At 37.4% G+C, this 16,201-nt stretch overlaps 1 protein-coding gene across 3 annotated transcripts in view; it reads left to right on the top strand.

Moving 5' to 3' along the window:
- Positions 1-16,201, top strand: part of KCNT2 (potassium sodium-activated channel subfamily T member 2) — a 437,588-nt gene that overhangs the window by 147,404 nt on the left and 273,983 nt on the right. For all 3 annotated transcript variants that reach the window (XM_068985918.1, XM_068985919.1, XM_068985920.1), the window contains exons 4-5: positions 2,431-2,479; positions 5,363-5,422. In XM_068985918.1, the coding sequence (XP_068842019.1) occupies positions 2,431-2,479; positions 5,363-5,422 (109 nt within the window). The remainder of the gene's footprint in view (positions 1-2,430; positions 2,480-5,362; positions 5,423-16,201) is intronic.

Genomic DNA, 16,201 nt, shown 5'->3' on the forward strand with positions numbered 1-16,201 from the left:
ATGAAATTTGGTGCCACTTACTGAGATGTGATGGAGAAGGCAATGGTACCCCAATCCAGTACTCCTGCCTGGAAAATCCCATGGACGGAGGAGCCTGGTAGGCTGCAGTCCATGGGATTGCTGAGGGTCAGACACAACTGAGTGACTTCACTTTCACTTTTCACTTTCATGTATTGGAGAAGGAAATGGTAACCCACTCCAGTGTTCTTGCCTGGAGAATCCCAGGGAAGCCTAGTGGGCTGCCATCTCTGGGGTCACACAGAGTCAGACACAACTGAAGTGACTTAGCAGCAGCAGCAGCAACTGAGATGTGAAAGGCCAAGAAGACCTATTTTGGTGGGAAATGGTACAAGTTTGGTTTGGAGTAAAAGAAGTCAGTCATCCAGATAATGTTATATTCTGGAATCACAAAGAATAATGTACTAGGTGGTTGTTGTTATTCAGTTGCTAAGCCATGTCTGACTCTTTGCAGCCCTGTGGACTACAGCACACCAGGCTTTCCTGTGCTTAATTATCTTCCAGAGTTTGCTCAAATTCATGTCCATTGAGTTAACGATGCCATCCAATCATCTCATCCTCTGTCATCCCCTTCTCCTCCTGCCCTCAGTCTCTTCCAGCATCATGTTCTTTTCCAATGAGTCAGCTCTTTGTATCAGTTGGCCAAAGTACTGAAGCTTCAGTATCAACCCTTCCAATGAATATTCAGGGTTGATTTCCTTTAGGATCTACTGGTTTGACCTTATAGTCCAAGGGACTCTCAAGAGTCTTCTCCAGCACCACAGTTTGAAAGCATCAATTCTTCAGCACTTTAACCTTCTTTATGGTCTAACTTTCACATCCATGCATGACTACTGGGAAAACCATAGGTGTGCCTATATGCACCTTTGTCAGAAAAGTGATGTCTCTGCTTTTTAATTCGCTATCTAGGTTTCATAGCTTTACTTCCAAAGAGCAAGTGAATATACTAGGTATTTTCTTTGAATAATCTTCTAAATTTTGCAGTTCTTTTTTAAACAAGGAATTTTTAAGAGTTTATTGCTCTTTGTGTTTGTTTAACATATTACCCAAAATAAAATGATTCAAAGATTTAAAAATACATACTCTGTTTTGGGATTCCTCGAATACTTTATCACTATAGTGAGTGGGCTTAGTTCTGTTTGTAGTTTTTTTGTTTGCATTTTTTGGGCAATGTAGTGTAGCTATTTTCATCTTTTCCTGAGTAGAGTATGTTGCTGGGAATGACTAGTATTTGAATCAGCTGTGCATTAAATGATGTAGATAGGGACGAAGTATAAACAGTGAAAAATTCTAACTAGTTGGACATTAGAATATATGATGTTCTTTGCAGACTATAAACAATTTTTAGCATCAAAGATAATAGTACTTTTAAGACACATTTAAAGACAATTACTCCTTGCTCTGCATAATGTTTTATGCTAACCTCAGTCACAGTTGTTTTTTTTTTTGGTGGTATATTAAATATTTCATTAAATATTAATACAAATCTAAATATTAATGTGCTTTACAATCTGAAAGTGTTAGCGTTAGTTAGACTGAGTGAAGTTACTCAGTCATGTCTGACTCTTTGTGACCCCATGAACTGCAGCCTACTTGGGTCCTTTGTCCATGGGATTTTCCAGGCAAGAATACTGGAGTGGGTTACCATTTGCTTCTCCAGAGTATCTTCCCAACCCAGGGATCAAACTCTGGGTCTCCTGCATTGCGGGCAGATGCTTTACCATCTGAACCACCAGGGAAGCCCAAATATTAATGTGAAAGTGTTAGTCGCTCCAGTCATGTCCAACTCTTTGTGACCCGTGGACTGTAGCCCCACCAGTCTCCTCTGTCCGTGGGATTTCCCAGACATAAATACTGGAGTAGGCTGCCATTCTCTTCTCTAGGGATCTTCCTGATCCAGGGATCAAACGTGGGTCTCCTGCTTTGCAAGTGAATTCTTTACAGTCTGAGCCACCCCTTCAACCTGAGTTACTGACTTTATTCTGATTATTTCTACTGTTGAATTTGTACTGCCAAAATATTGCTTAAAAATAATAAAATGCTAGAGTTTATTGAAGGCATTTAAGTGACTTTTCAGTGGAGTATTGATTAGCAAATGGTTTGGAGTTTTTCTCCCCTGGCATTTTCACTCTTTAAATAAGAGCCCATGGTCTTTTCTTTTGATTAGTATGAGACCAAAAACAAAATAAAAAAGAGTTTTTTCCCTGAAATAGAAATGAATATTACCAAAACGAAAATTAAATCAATATAAAGGTTTTTTCCCCTAATTTTAATTTTGATGTTAATATATTGTCTCTATTTTATTGTCTCTTTATGTTAACAACATTTAAATATTTTTAGCTTTTATCAAAATTTGAAAATGAATGTTTTTTTCACTTGGAAAAATCTAATGTCTTATCATTCTTTTTATAGGTCTCATATCTTTTGGGTGAACAGAAGTCTACCTTTATGGGGCTTACAGGTTATGTACAATTTTGTTTTATTCCTATATATCTAGATGCACTCATATTTTACAGAGCAGTACTACTGGGGAGAAAATTATTGATATTAAAAATAAACAATTAAAATTGTTTATTGTTTAATTAACCTTAATGCACATCTTGAAGTTTTTATTTCTTTATGTTAACCTGAGCCTTGAATTCTACCTGTTGAGAATTTCCTCATGGTCAGGATTAGACTTCAGAAAGCTTGAGTAAAACAATGTTTGAAATTGCAACACATTCTCCAAACTAATTTATGTGTTCCTAAATTCTTAAGTTACATCCATGTTTGAAAAATTAGTCAAAAGTCCTTAACCATGTTTGCCTTTTTACCTTATGTTCTCAATATCAGGGTCATGGTGGAATCTTGATGAATAGTTGTTAAATGAATAAGCAAATGAACCAATAGCTCTTATTACCAATGGGAAGAGCTTGGTCCCTTAGTAGATAATTTTGCAAATAAAACAAAAAGTATGCTCTGGCATTGAAAAGCTCCTGAAGAAGGAGTAAGGAAATGTGAAGAGAACAGTGCTTCTGAATTACATATTTGGTGTGCTTCCTGGAGTCCTCTGTGTCGTTCTTTGTTCCTTTTTCTGTTGAATTTCATGCCTAGCAAACTTTTTACAACTTCACATCTCCTCTACTCCTGTCTCTTTCCTTCAGATGCTTTTTAGTTTCTGTTAATTTTCAAAAGCAAAAATTATTCAAAGAGTAGAGTCCCTAAGATTAAAAGCATTAGAGATTGGAAGATAGTTGCGTCTGGAAGGAATGGAAAGACTCTAAGGCTCACTGTTTATAAGCAAACATTAAAGTACTTTAAGATCAAATGTTTGGTTCGTCATTTAACATCAGGGTGATTCTGAGATCTGTACATTTTCTATGCAACTACGAATTATTTTGATTATGTGTGCATTGTGTTTATTACTATGAAATCAAGTTTTTACTGTGTTTGCATATTTCCTATTTTATAAGTTGTGTTTTATGTTTTTTTAGTGAATCTTATAGTAGTGTCATTAACTTACAAATAACTCTTTTCAAATATTTCAGTTTTAGTAAAAATGCAGTTTTTTAATCTCTGAGTTAGATTCCTATATTATCCATCAGTGAGGTGGATACTTGTAAAGTAAGTTAGCATTTTTCTGAATAATTATATATGGCCTTGAAATATATTTTGATCATTCAAATTGTTTTTTACTCAATAGTGATATCTTTAAATAAGAACGTTCATTTTTCAATAGGATTTTGAGTAATTCATCCTGAAAATGGTTTCAAGGTCACCTAAAAATGTGTACCTTTAGAATAGTACACATGAGTTAGAAAATTTGCAGGGAAAATCTAAAAAGTTCAACTTTACTATTTTAATAATGTCTGACTATTGTATGCACTTCCGGACTTATTTTACTTATATTGTCATGCATTCATATGTTTTTAAATTATCCCTATGTTTTAATACTCACCTATATCAAAATTTTCATTAAAACAGGAGTCAAAATCTAAAACTCTAGGGCATCTGCTTTTCTCAGACAGGTTGACTTAACCCTCACAAATCTATGAACAAATGTATTTGTTATCTTAAATACTTCATGTTGATGCTTGCTTAGTGCTCCTCTCTCCCAAAGTGCTTAGAGTCTTTAACATAAGACAATTTGGATGTCTTTTCTGTTGGAGCCACTGTTCTTTGGGAGTTGAGCTGAGGAAATTGTATGTGGAGTAGAGATGAGAGAGAAAGGCGGGAACTTGTCTAGGGCAGGGCAGGATGCCCATCTCTGCTGCAGAAGGGGGGTTGTTTATGAAGTCTGTTCAGACGGAATCTGCAAGTATCTTGGACCATTTGCTTTAATGATCAAGGATGTTACTGTTTACCTTTGTTTGAGGTGGATGATAGGATGCAAATACCCTCTAATTCCAAGCTTGTATTCTTTGATTTTCTGTAGGGAACTGCCATTCTTGGTAGGTGAACTGAGAGGGAGGCCGTGTGGCTGGTTTTATGGTGGAGCAGTCATGTGATTAAAAAAAATCTAGTCTTTACATATTATTCAAATTCCAGTCATCTGACTATTCTAATCCCACACTTACGTTTGTGGTAATAAATTTTAAAAGACTTACTGAGGAGTATTAGACATTATAAAAACTAAACTGCAGTGACCAGGACAGCCTGCTCCCTACCACTTGTATATAGAAGTTAAGAGTGTCACACAGCACCTCTGTTGCTGAAACTCGGTCTCTGTTCACCAGAGTCAAATAGAAACACAGAGACAGAATTTTGGGTGAAGTAGAAAAGAGTAGCTTTAATCGCTTTGCCAGGCAAAGGGGGCCACAGTGGGCTAATGCCTTGAAGACTGCATGACCCCAGTGAGGAGTTTTATAGTGTTCAAGAAGCAGGGTGGGATCAGCTCGTGGACAATTCTTGGATTGGTTGGCATCAAGGTGAAGTTTTGAGAATGATCAACCTTCTGCTTTCAACTAGTCTAGGTTCTATGTTCTTGTGGTTGGCAGTTTTCATCTGGACAGGGAGTCTGCTTCCTGTAAAAACAGTCAGGCTTTTATCTGTATCTTTCAGGGAACTGGAATTTCAGTGATATGTGCCAGAATTATAGTCTAAATTGTTACCAGTTCTTTAGCGCAACAGCTTTTCCTTATTTCTGTATCTTCATATTTCCCAATCATTAACTCTTGAGTCACCATTTTACTTCAAAAGACAAGGACACGAGGCCTTGTATATGGTGTCAATCCCTATATCATATATGATATATACATACTCATATATGCACACACATACACAGGCATATATTGATAAATTGATAGTATATTCAGAATATATATTTTTGTTGCATCCTCTCATTAAGGTATAATTTATATTTTAGGTTTTAGTGGCACTGATAAGTCTCTTTGAAACAATACTGCTTGGTTATCTCAGTTATAAGGTAAGTTGTTTTATTTAGAAATTTTCTGCCAGTGGAACACACTACTAGCATTTACCCAGTATTTGTCTACTTATAATTCACACTCTGGGGCTAAAGCAAGATCTTCTTAAACCCCTTTAATTATGTTGGGCCTCTCCAGTAAATAATAAAAAGCTGTTTTAATATAGTAATGTTTTCCTTGGTGGCTTAAACACACTTCACTAATTCCTCTGGTCTAATTTACCCAGTATATGCATGCTTATATTAGGCAAGTGAATGGAATTGTTTGGCTTTTTATTGTTCTCAACCTCTTCTCCTGATCTGTACAGAAAACACTGAGGGAGAAAAGTGTGTCTGTTAGGAATTATTAAAATGAATTCCCTTCATTTTTGGCAAACCTTTGCTTGGCTAACCCAATTTAACAAATGTTTATTGAGCTCTTATTTGATGAAGAGCACCACACTGTGCACTGTTTGTTTGTTTGTTTGTTTTTCTCAATGAGATTACAATCCAGAAATGGGGGTAGGCAGGAGAAGATTATACAGGCAATAATAATACAAGGTGGAATAATAAGTACATCCCATGAGATGCAAATAAATTTCAGTGGGGGTTCATCAGTTCAGTTCAGTCACTCAGTCATGTCTGACTCTTTACAAACACATGGATTGCAGCAAACCAGGCTTCCCTGTCCATCACCAGCTCCCAGAGCTTACTCAAACTCATGTCCATTGAGTCAGTGATGAAAACCAGCTATCTCATCCTTTGTCATCCCCTTCTTCTCCTGCCCTCAATCCTTCCCAGCATCAGGGTTTTTTCAAATGAGTCAGCTCTTCGCATCAGGTGGCCAAAGTACTGGAGTTTCAGCTTCACCATCAGTCCTTCCAATGAGTATTCAGGGCTGATTTCCTTTAGGATAGACTGGTTTCATCTCCATGCAGTCCAAGGGACTCTAAAGAGCCTTCTCCAACACCTCAGTTCCAAAGCATCAATTGTTCAGTGCTCAGCTTTCTTTATAGTTCCGCTCTCACATCCATACATGACTACTGGACAAATTATAGCTTTGACTAGATGGACTTTTGTTGGCAAAGTAATGTCTCTGCTTTTGAATATGCTGTCTAGGTTGGCATAGCTTTTCTTCCAAGGAGTAAGCATCTTTTAATTTCATGGCTGCAGTCACCATCTGCAGTGATTTTCATGTCCAAGAAAATAAAGTCACTGTTTTCATTGTTTCCCCATCTATTTGCCATGAAATGATGGGACCAGATGCCATGATCTTCGTTTTTTGAATGTTAAGTTTTAAGCCAACTTTTTCACTCTTCTCTTTCACTTTCATCAAGAGGCTTTTTAGTTCCTCTTCACTTTCTGCCATAAGGGTGGTTTCATCTGCATATCTGAGGTTATTGATATTTCTCCCAGCAATGTTGATTCCAGCTTGTGCTTCATCCAGCCTGGCATTTCGTGTGATGTACACTGCATATAAATTAAATAAGCAGGGTGGAAATATACAGCCTTGATGTACTCCTTTCCTGATTTGGAACCAGTCTGTTGTTCATGTCCGGTTCTAAGGGTTTCTTCCTGACCTGCATACAGATTTCTCAGGAGATAGGTCGGGTAGTCTGGGATTTCCATCTCTTTAAGAATTTTTCAGTTTGTTTTGATCCACATAGTCAAAGGCTTTGGCGTCAGTAAAGCAGAAATAGATGTTTTTCTGGAACTCTCTTGCTTTTTTGATGATACAATGGATGTTGACAATTTGATCTCTGGTTCCTCTGCCTTTGATTAGTGCAAAGAAATATATGAAAATATTAGAATGGGAAAGACTAGAAATCTCTTCAAGAAAATTGGAGATACCAAGGGAACGTTCATGTAAAGATGGGCTCAATAAAGGACAGAAATGGTATTGACATAACGGAAGCAGAAGACATTAAGAAGAGGTGGCAAGAATACACAGAAGAATTGTACAAAAAAGATCTTGACGACCCAGATAATCACAATAGTGTGATCACTCACCTAGAGCCAGACATCCTGGAATGGAAAGTTAAGTGGGCCTTAGAAAGCATCATTACGAACAAAGCTAGTGGAGGTGATGGAATTCCAGTTGAGCTGTTTCAAATCCTAAAAGAGAGTGCTATGAGAGTGCTGCACTCAATATGCCAGCAAATTTGGAAAATAGTAGTGGCCACAGGATTGGAAAAGGTCAGTTTTCATTCCAATCTCAAAGAAAGGCAATCCCAAAAAATGTTCAAACTACTGCAGAATTGCACTCATCTCGCACACTAGCAAAGTAATGCTCAAAATTCTCCAAGCCATGCTTCAACAGTACATGAACCATGGACTTCCATATATTAAAGCTAGATTTAGAAAAGGCAGAGGAACCAGAGAGAGAGGTTATATCATGGGATGAAAAGACCTATTAAGCAGAGTCCTTGAACCAGTGATTTCACTAAAGTAAGATCATAATTTCACCAAAAAAAAAAAAAAAAAGGCAGAACAACAGGGATTTGTAGAATTAGCAAAGGCATAAAATAAGAAATATGCATATAAAATTGGAAGAATGAATTAATATTTAGGCTTGGCCAGCATATGGCATGTTTGGGAAAATATTGTTGGGATAAGTTTGCTACAGTATTGTGAGGGCCTTGCAGAGAAACCTAGAATGGGAAGTTGGTGCAGGATGTTGAACATGAGAGTTCTATAATTGTAACTAAGTCTAGGAGTATTAGTTCGGAACATCTGCACAAGCAGAAGTCAAAGAGCCAGTCCACTGAAGTCCATATGCTCTGCTAAGACACAACTGCAGCAGGAAGGAAAAGTGGGAGTGAGGTTTTGGCCAGGTGAGAGGAATAAACTAATTCAATGCAGGAAAAGTCATCAAAGTAGAAACTGAAGAAATCATCAACAGATTGGTTGAGATAGAAGAAGAGAACAAAATGTGAAAGATCATTTTAAGATTTCCTAAAGCCAAATGACAGTACAAGGCAGTAAAACCAAGAAAAATTACATGGAGGAAAAAATCAGATTGGGGTCAAGATAGATGGAATAATGGAAATTGTTTCGGGAATGATGAATTTGAGGTATTTTTGGACAAATAGATGTGATATGCAGACAACTGAAAAGGAAGATCCGGGACTCGCAAAAGAGATTTATTAAGCTTTGGCAGTCATTTCCAGTGAGATGATGAAGAAAGCATGCAAGTCCAGTAAGGATGGGATAGTAACCAATGGAGAAGAGATGACCCATGTTAATGGAGATGCTTATGTTGTGGGTCTTGAAAGAATAGAGCAATGAGGGCAGACAGAGGAATAAGTGAGAAGGGTGGAAAGTCTTCCGAATGGTTGTCATAATCTTCGCTGATTTCCAGTTCACAGTTATTGCATGCACCGTATCAAGCAGCACAATCCAGGTTCTGTTTTGAGGGGATTCTTATCTAGCATATAAATTTCTCATTTCATAACATAAAGTCTTAAAAGTAACATTCTGTTGACTACTTTTTAAATCTTTTCAAACTCACCTTTTCCCCCTGGTTTCCTTTATAAAATTCTTATATGTGCCACCTGAAGAACATAATACCAGTGCCTAATTAGGTGAAATGAATGAATTAGAAAATGTAGAAAGAAAAGAATGCTTGGTTTCCAAATAAACACAGATGGATTGATTTACTGATTATGAGGAAAATAAAATATTAGGATTGACTAAGAAAAAAATATTAGATGAAAGATATGAATGATGGCAGGTTTAGCAAGAAGCTTGAGAAAAGCAATTGGGTTTACAGTTTAGGAGATCATTTGTTATTCACCCTTAAAAGACCAGTTTCAATGGAGTACAATTGAGAGTAAAATTTTCAGATGAAGATTGTTGATTGATCAGTACAGAAGCTCACTAAAAGTAGTAGAATGAGATGGAAGTTTGCCTCGTGATGGTAAAAATCTGCATCATTTAAAATGAGCTGGTAGAAGGGACAGGAAAAATGATGGATGAAGCAAGATTTATAAAAAGTAAGAATAAGCTAGGTTAGGAAGTTGAGGATTACTAATTAGCTTTTGATACATCCTGTTCTTTTCTGAGAACACTGAAGATGGAAAATGGTGCCTGAAAGAATATTTTGAAGTTGGAGGAGATACGCTGGAAAATTTTGCATTTATGTAGCCACTCAACCCTAACTTACCTAGAAAGTACTAGCTTAGTGACATACGGTTTAGAAGGAGATGTGGAGGAGGGCTCTTTAAATGATTTATTAGTGAATCTCTTCATCAAAATAGCTACCTCATAAATATGTTGTTGTTAAGTTGCTAAGTTGTGTCAGACTCTTTTGCAATCCCATGGGCTGTATCCATCAGGCTCCTCTGTCTATGGGATTTCCCAGGGAGAAATACTGAAGCAAGTTGCCATTTCCTTTTCCAGGGGATCTTCCTGATCCAGGGATCAAACCCACGTCTCCTGCATTGGCAGGCAAATTTTTTACTGCTGAACCACCAGGGAAGCCCATAAATATGTACTGATTGACAAATCTGGATTTTGGAAACCTAGGAGAAGGAAAACAATCAAGTAAATTAATATCCAAAGTGTTATCTTCTAAAGGCCTTAGTATGCCTGTGATAAATGTCAAATGTAATATACAGAAAGTGATGTACTAAAAAATAAGGGTGTGGGTGTTTTTCTCTAATTTAATGAAATATTTTCCACTGTAACAAGAGTATCTACAAATACATAAACTGGTCAAAATATTAATTTGCATTTGTATTTGTTCCAAATTCTAACTAAAACTTAATATGAAATTAACTTTGAGGCTTTAAATGCTAGTAGTAATTTAACAAGCACAGACTCCAGACGGAATTATAGTTTCCCCTTGTGATTTTATGGTGCTGACCTTTGTAATCAATTAATTTCTGCCATTTATAAAATGAGAGCAAAGATTATAAGACCTAGTGGGGTGCCATTGCGTTCTCCAAGTAGATAGAGCTAGATGATGTATAATATTTTCATTCTGACCTTCATAGACATTAACGTCTAGGTCATGGTGGTTGAGTCTTGTGTGTTACAACACGAAGGCTAACAAGGGCTTATGTGACATGGGGAGGATTTCTTTTCTTTTCATTGTTGTCTTTTAGTCATTAAGCCATGTCCAACTCTTTTGAGACCCCATGGACTGTAGCCAACCAGGCTCATCTGTCCATGGAATTCTCCAGATAAGAGCACTGGAATAGGTTGCCATTTTCTCCTCCAGGGGAATCTTCATAGGCCAGGGCTCAAACCCGAGTCTCCTGCATTATGGGCATATTCTTTACCATCTGAGCCACTGGGGAATCCCTTTTCCTTTCATATAGTCAGTCAAATTCGTGAACTCTTATGACTCTTTCAGTAAGCTGTTGGATACACTGTTAGAATGAATAAGTGATAACTTTTTATAGCACATATATAAGGTAAATCCAAATAGCAGAACTGCAAATGAGGTCCTTCTCTCAAATTAGGCTTTTAAGAAAATTATAGACAGATATGAAGAAATGGATATTGCATTAGGAGTGAAATCCATTTCTAATATTGCTGTTTGATATTTCTAGTTCTGAATATAAAATCTACATATAATTTTCTCTTATTGGTTTATGAAGTGAAGTGAAGTGAAGTTGCTCAGTCATGTCCAACTCTGCGATCCCGTGGACTGTAGCCCACCAGGCTCCTCTGTCCATGGGATTCTCCAGGCAAGAGTACTGGAGTGGATTGCCATTTCCTTCTCCAGGGGATCTTCCCAACCCAGGGATCAAACCCAGGTCTCCCACATTGCAGGCAGATGCTTTAACCTCTCAGCCACCAGGGAAACCCTAAGTGAACAGTAAAAGAGACAATACTGGAAACCACTGCCAATGACAAATTCAAAATGATGTCTCTCCCCACACTACAGTGGTGACCAGGTTGTCATCTTATTCAGTAGGGCAGAGAAGCGGAAAAGAGAAGTCATTTTCATTTCCATTCTTGAAATGCTCACCTTGTGGGCATGAGGTGATTATAATTATAAACTTTCACAAAAGACTTGATCTTTGACCTCTTGGCAGTTTTCTTCTTGCCCATGGCAGCTGTCACTTTGCGGGGATAGCGATCAATTCCAGCCACCAGAGCATGGCTGTAGGGTCGGTCTGAGGTGCCGTCATCAATGTTCTGAAGGAGCAAGAATTACATGTTACCAGCCATTTAGGCCCTGTGCTAGAATGGTTTATATCTATATATATAAACAGATAATGTATGTATTTACATATACAACATATATGTTTGTACACACTGCTGCTGCTGCTAAGTCACTTCAGTCGTGTCCGACTCTGTGCGACCCCATAGACGGCAGCCCACCAGGCTCCCCCATCCCTGGGATTCTCCAGGCAAGAACACTGGAGTGGGTTGCCATTTCCTTCTCCAATACATGAAAGTGAAAAGTGAAAGTGAAGTCGCTCAGTTGTGTCCAACCCTCAGCGACCCCATGGACTGCAGCCTTCCAGGCTCCTCCGTCCATGGGATTTTCCAGGCAAGAGTACTGGAGTGGGGTGCGATTGCCTTCTCCGATTGTACACACTAGACATTCTAAAATAAGCATGACTTAATCTTTAACTTAAAAGGTTTAAACTATCATGGAGAGCAAAGCTTTTTAAAATCAAAAGACTTAATAGGTAGAAGCAAAGTGAGCAAAAACTCTTTAAAGTGTGTGTTAAAGTTAGCAGATAAAAATTTCAAAATCCCTGACGTTCATTTCTTCTGTCCTCTGTCATACAGACAGCAGATCTGAACTTAAATCATCATTCTGTTCATGTTTGTCACAACTTGGCAAAATATCCATGAGGCTTGCCTGACAGTAAAATTCTTATTTCTCTGTCACGTAAATACCGTCCGTGTCTTTATCAACTGTTTTCAAAAATATAACAGTACTCTATATATACATACACATTTATTAAATCAAAAGGATTTTGTGCATTATGCACAAAAATGCATAATTTCCAAACCTCTTATAATGAAAATTCACCACACCTAGAAAGCTTTTGTTAAATCTATAGTTTTTTTTTTTTTTTTTCCTATACAGTAATCACTTATAAAAAGCATCAGTTCTGAAATGTTAGCTTCATTTTGGGCTTATTCCTGGAAAAGAACAAAGAATTCATCCTAGGACTCCAAGATCCTGGTGATTCTGCTTATTATGCCACAGGAATGGTAAATCTAAGTATTGTTGGGTTTATGTTTAGAAATACAAAGTAACGCTGCCATAGAGTTACTCCATATTTTAAACTCACTAAAAGAAGGTTAAGTCTTCTGGATTAAATATTTTAAATTAGGTATTCTTAATATTAGAGAAGAAAGTGCTTTTTAAGGGTCTCTTGTTCCCAATTTGGGCTAACAGCAAGTAGATTACCATAAGTCTTATACTTTTTAAAGTGCTTTTTTTTTTAGAGTTACCTAGATAATAGTTCTAAACTTGTACTTTCTTTTATGATAAAAATAAAAGCCTGGTACATTTTAGGAAATCATCTGTTTTCTTGAATTTTTATTGGTTGAGGAAAGCTGCATCCATACCAAATATAAAATAGATTAAATTTTATTTATATTTTATTGAATTATGTCAATAAGGAGAGGAACACAGAGAGTTCTATATGCTTAGAACAGTTAAAGCTATTTCTTAAAAACTATCTTTTTTCTTTAAGAAGTTACCTTTTAGAAGAAGACTAATGCCTTTCATCTCATTCAGGAAAATATGATTAAGTGGAACAGGTATTTAACTTAATTTTGAAAGGCATGTGCCTGCCTTTTGGGTCTCATTTCACACTTCTCTACATAGTGCCATCTCTAGATTTATGCTTTCCTTTTTTGCCATAATTGCTTTTATCCTGAGCCTATATTATGTAGGCTCATGGGGACTCCCTAACAGCCAATACAACTTTTGGATAATTTCTCTATTTTTCAGCAGCTATTTTTAGGGGAGATAATTTATGAATATGTCTTTAAGTTCAGAAGACAACCTGAGATTTTAGAACTAAACCTAATGAATATAACTGAAAAAGACATTTACTTTTAGCAATGAGTATATTGCCTCCCTGTATAATTTTAGATTGTGGAAGTCAATCCTCAGGTGGAAGTTCATTATTTGCCACAATGTACACACACACACACACACATACACACACACACATACTAGCTGTGAATCAACAACAGGAGCGTGTTTGACATAATGCAGGTAGATTTTATTGAGGAGCTTCAGACCGGCAAGGACTGTGCTTGAAACAGCAAAGAATTGTGAACTAAATGTATGCTCTCGCCTGGACCACATTAAATTCAGTCACATGAGTGAAATGAAGTCGTTCAGTCATGTCCAACTCTTTGCGACCCCATGGACTGTAGCCTACCAGACTCCTCCATCCCTGGGATTTTCCAGGCAAGAGTACTGGAGTGTGTTGCCATTTCTTCCTCCAGGGGATCCTCCCAACCCAGGGATCGAACTCAGTTCTCTTGCATTGCAGGCAGACGCTTTACCATCTGAGCCACCAAGGAAGCCCAATGCTCTCACCTGGACCACATGAAATTCAAAGTCAAGTGCTGATCAAATATATAAAAACAAACTGAAAAAAAAGGAAGGAGAAGGATGTTGATGAAGAATCAAAAAACCAAGTGTGGGAGTCTGATCTTGTCTAGAGTGTGTGTAAAGAGGAGGTGGGGAAAGTCTCAAAACGCTCAGAAGATTTGAATTAATAGCTGAAAGACGTGTGAGTTAACTAGGTAAAGGAACATTGAAGAGGAAGGTGGGGAGACCAGTTAAGAAGTTAGAGTGGAAATAGAGTGTAAATTGAGAACCAGACAACCCGAGATACGTTCATGAATCAGAAAGTCTTATTCAACAATTATACTTAGGTAGTGTGTGAAGCGGAGAAGGCGATGGCACCCCACTCCAATACTCTTGCCTGGAAAATCCCATGGACGGAGGAGCCTGGTGGGCTGCAGTCTGTGGGGTCGCTAAGAGTCGGACACGATTGAGCAACTTCACTTTCACTTTTCACTTTCATGCATTGGAGAAGGAAATGGCAACCCACTCCAGTGTTCTTGCCTGGAGAATCCCAGGGACGGGGCAGCCTGGTAGGCTGCGGTCTATGGGGTCGCACAGAGTCGGACACGACTGAAGCGCCTTAGCAGCAGCAGTGTGTGAAGGGCGTGGCAGAGGACGAGGTGGTTAGATAGCATTACTGACTCAATAGACATGAATCTGACCAAACTTTGGGAGAGAGTGAAGGACAGAGTAGCCTGGCAGGCTACAGTCCATGGGGCTGCAAAGAGTCAGACATGACTTAGTGACTAAACAACAATGGCATGTGAAAAGAAGATGCAAATTTCTCCAGGATCTTTGGTTTTTGTTGCTGGAGAGTCAGTTAGGACAAACATCCTAAATTTTACTTTTAGGTTGTCCATTTTATTGGCCTATAGTTTCTTGTTATCGTCTCTTACGATTCTTTTTGTTTCTGTGGTATCAGTTGTAACTTATTTTTCCTTTCTAATTTTATTGATTTGAATCCTCTCACTTTTTTATCCTGATGAGTCTGCTAAAGGTTTATCAATTGTGTTCATCTTCTTGAAGAGCCACCTTTTAGTTTCATTGATCTTTACTGTTGTTTTCTTTGTCTCTATTTCATTTTTTTCTGCTCTGATCTTTATGATTTCTTTCCTTCCACTAACTTTGAGTTTTGTTTATTCTTCTTACACTAGTTGCTTTAGGTGTAAGGATAGGTTGTTTATTTGAGATTTGTCTTGTTCCTTGAGATAAGATTGCATTGCTATAAATTTCCTTCTTAGAACTGCTTTTGCTGTATCCCATAGGTTTTGGATTGTCATGTTTTCATTGTCCTTTAAATTTTACCTTGAGACAAATTACCCACAAGGTGCCTTTGAGGCATTCATGTGAAGCAACACATTAGACAGTGGAGATCTGAAACTGACTCTCAGATACAATATTGATCCAGGCTAGAGATACAACATTGGAAGTCATTGGTTTATGATTGATAATAAGTTGAAGTTGTAACATAAATGAGATTACCTAAAATGAATATATAGCCAAGTACTCTTGAAATGCTTTCTTCCAGAAAATTTCTGTTGAGCTTTGTGGCCATAAGTTTAATGATTTATATGATTGCATCAGGAAGACTTAATAAAATTTTTTGAGTGTTTCCACATGGATCCAAGAAAAAGAAATACAAATGCTTAAGTTCAAAATCAAAGCAATTATACCAGAAGGGAAGAGTGTTATAAAATATTTGGAACTTTCCTTTATTCAATATCATGCTCATTGAACTCTAATGGTCATAGAAACAGACAAGTTTTGTAAAATGTTAAAAACATGTATCAAGGTAGTTAGTGGTGAAGGTATGGGGATTGGGGCATTCCAAGCAGAAGGCGAAGTGTGAGCAAAGTTATAAAAGATGAAACAGCCTAGCTCATTCAGAGAACTATATCAAAATTAGTTCTATATGTAGCGAATCTGTAGCTGAATTCAAGATGGGTTAGGAATATAGTAGGTACAGAACAAACCAGCAGCCATAGTTCAAATTATGAAGCTTCATATGATATAATGAGGAGTTTGGATGTTGGCGATGGAGATTTGCCATTTTAGAAAGATTCTTTGACTTGGAATATGGAGGCTAAATCAGAAATGAACCCAACTGAATTACATTTTAGTCATCAGACTCTCTTAGTGGTTTGAGGGAAAGCAATAAAAAATAAATGTTGTGTTAGATCTGGAAATGAAGAGAGGTATCAGAGGTATAGACGCTTTTGGTTTACTAGGAACTA

This window comes from Capricornis sumatraensis, chromosome 14, assembly GCF_032405125.1.
Source record: "Capricornis sumatraensis isolate serow.1 chromosome 14, serow.2, whole genome shotgun sequence".
Lineage (NCBI taxonomy): Eukaryota > Metazoa > Chordata > Mammalia > Artiodactyla > Bovidae > Capricornis > Capricornis sumatraensis.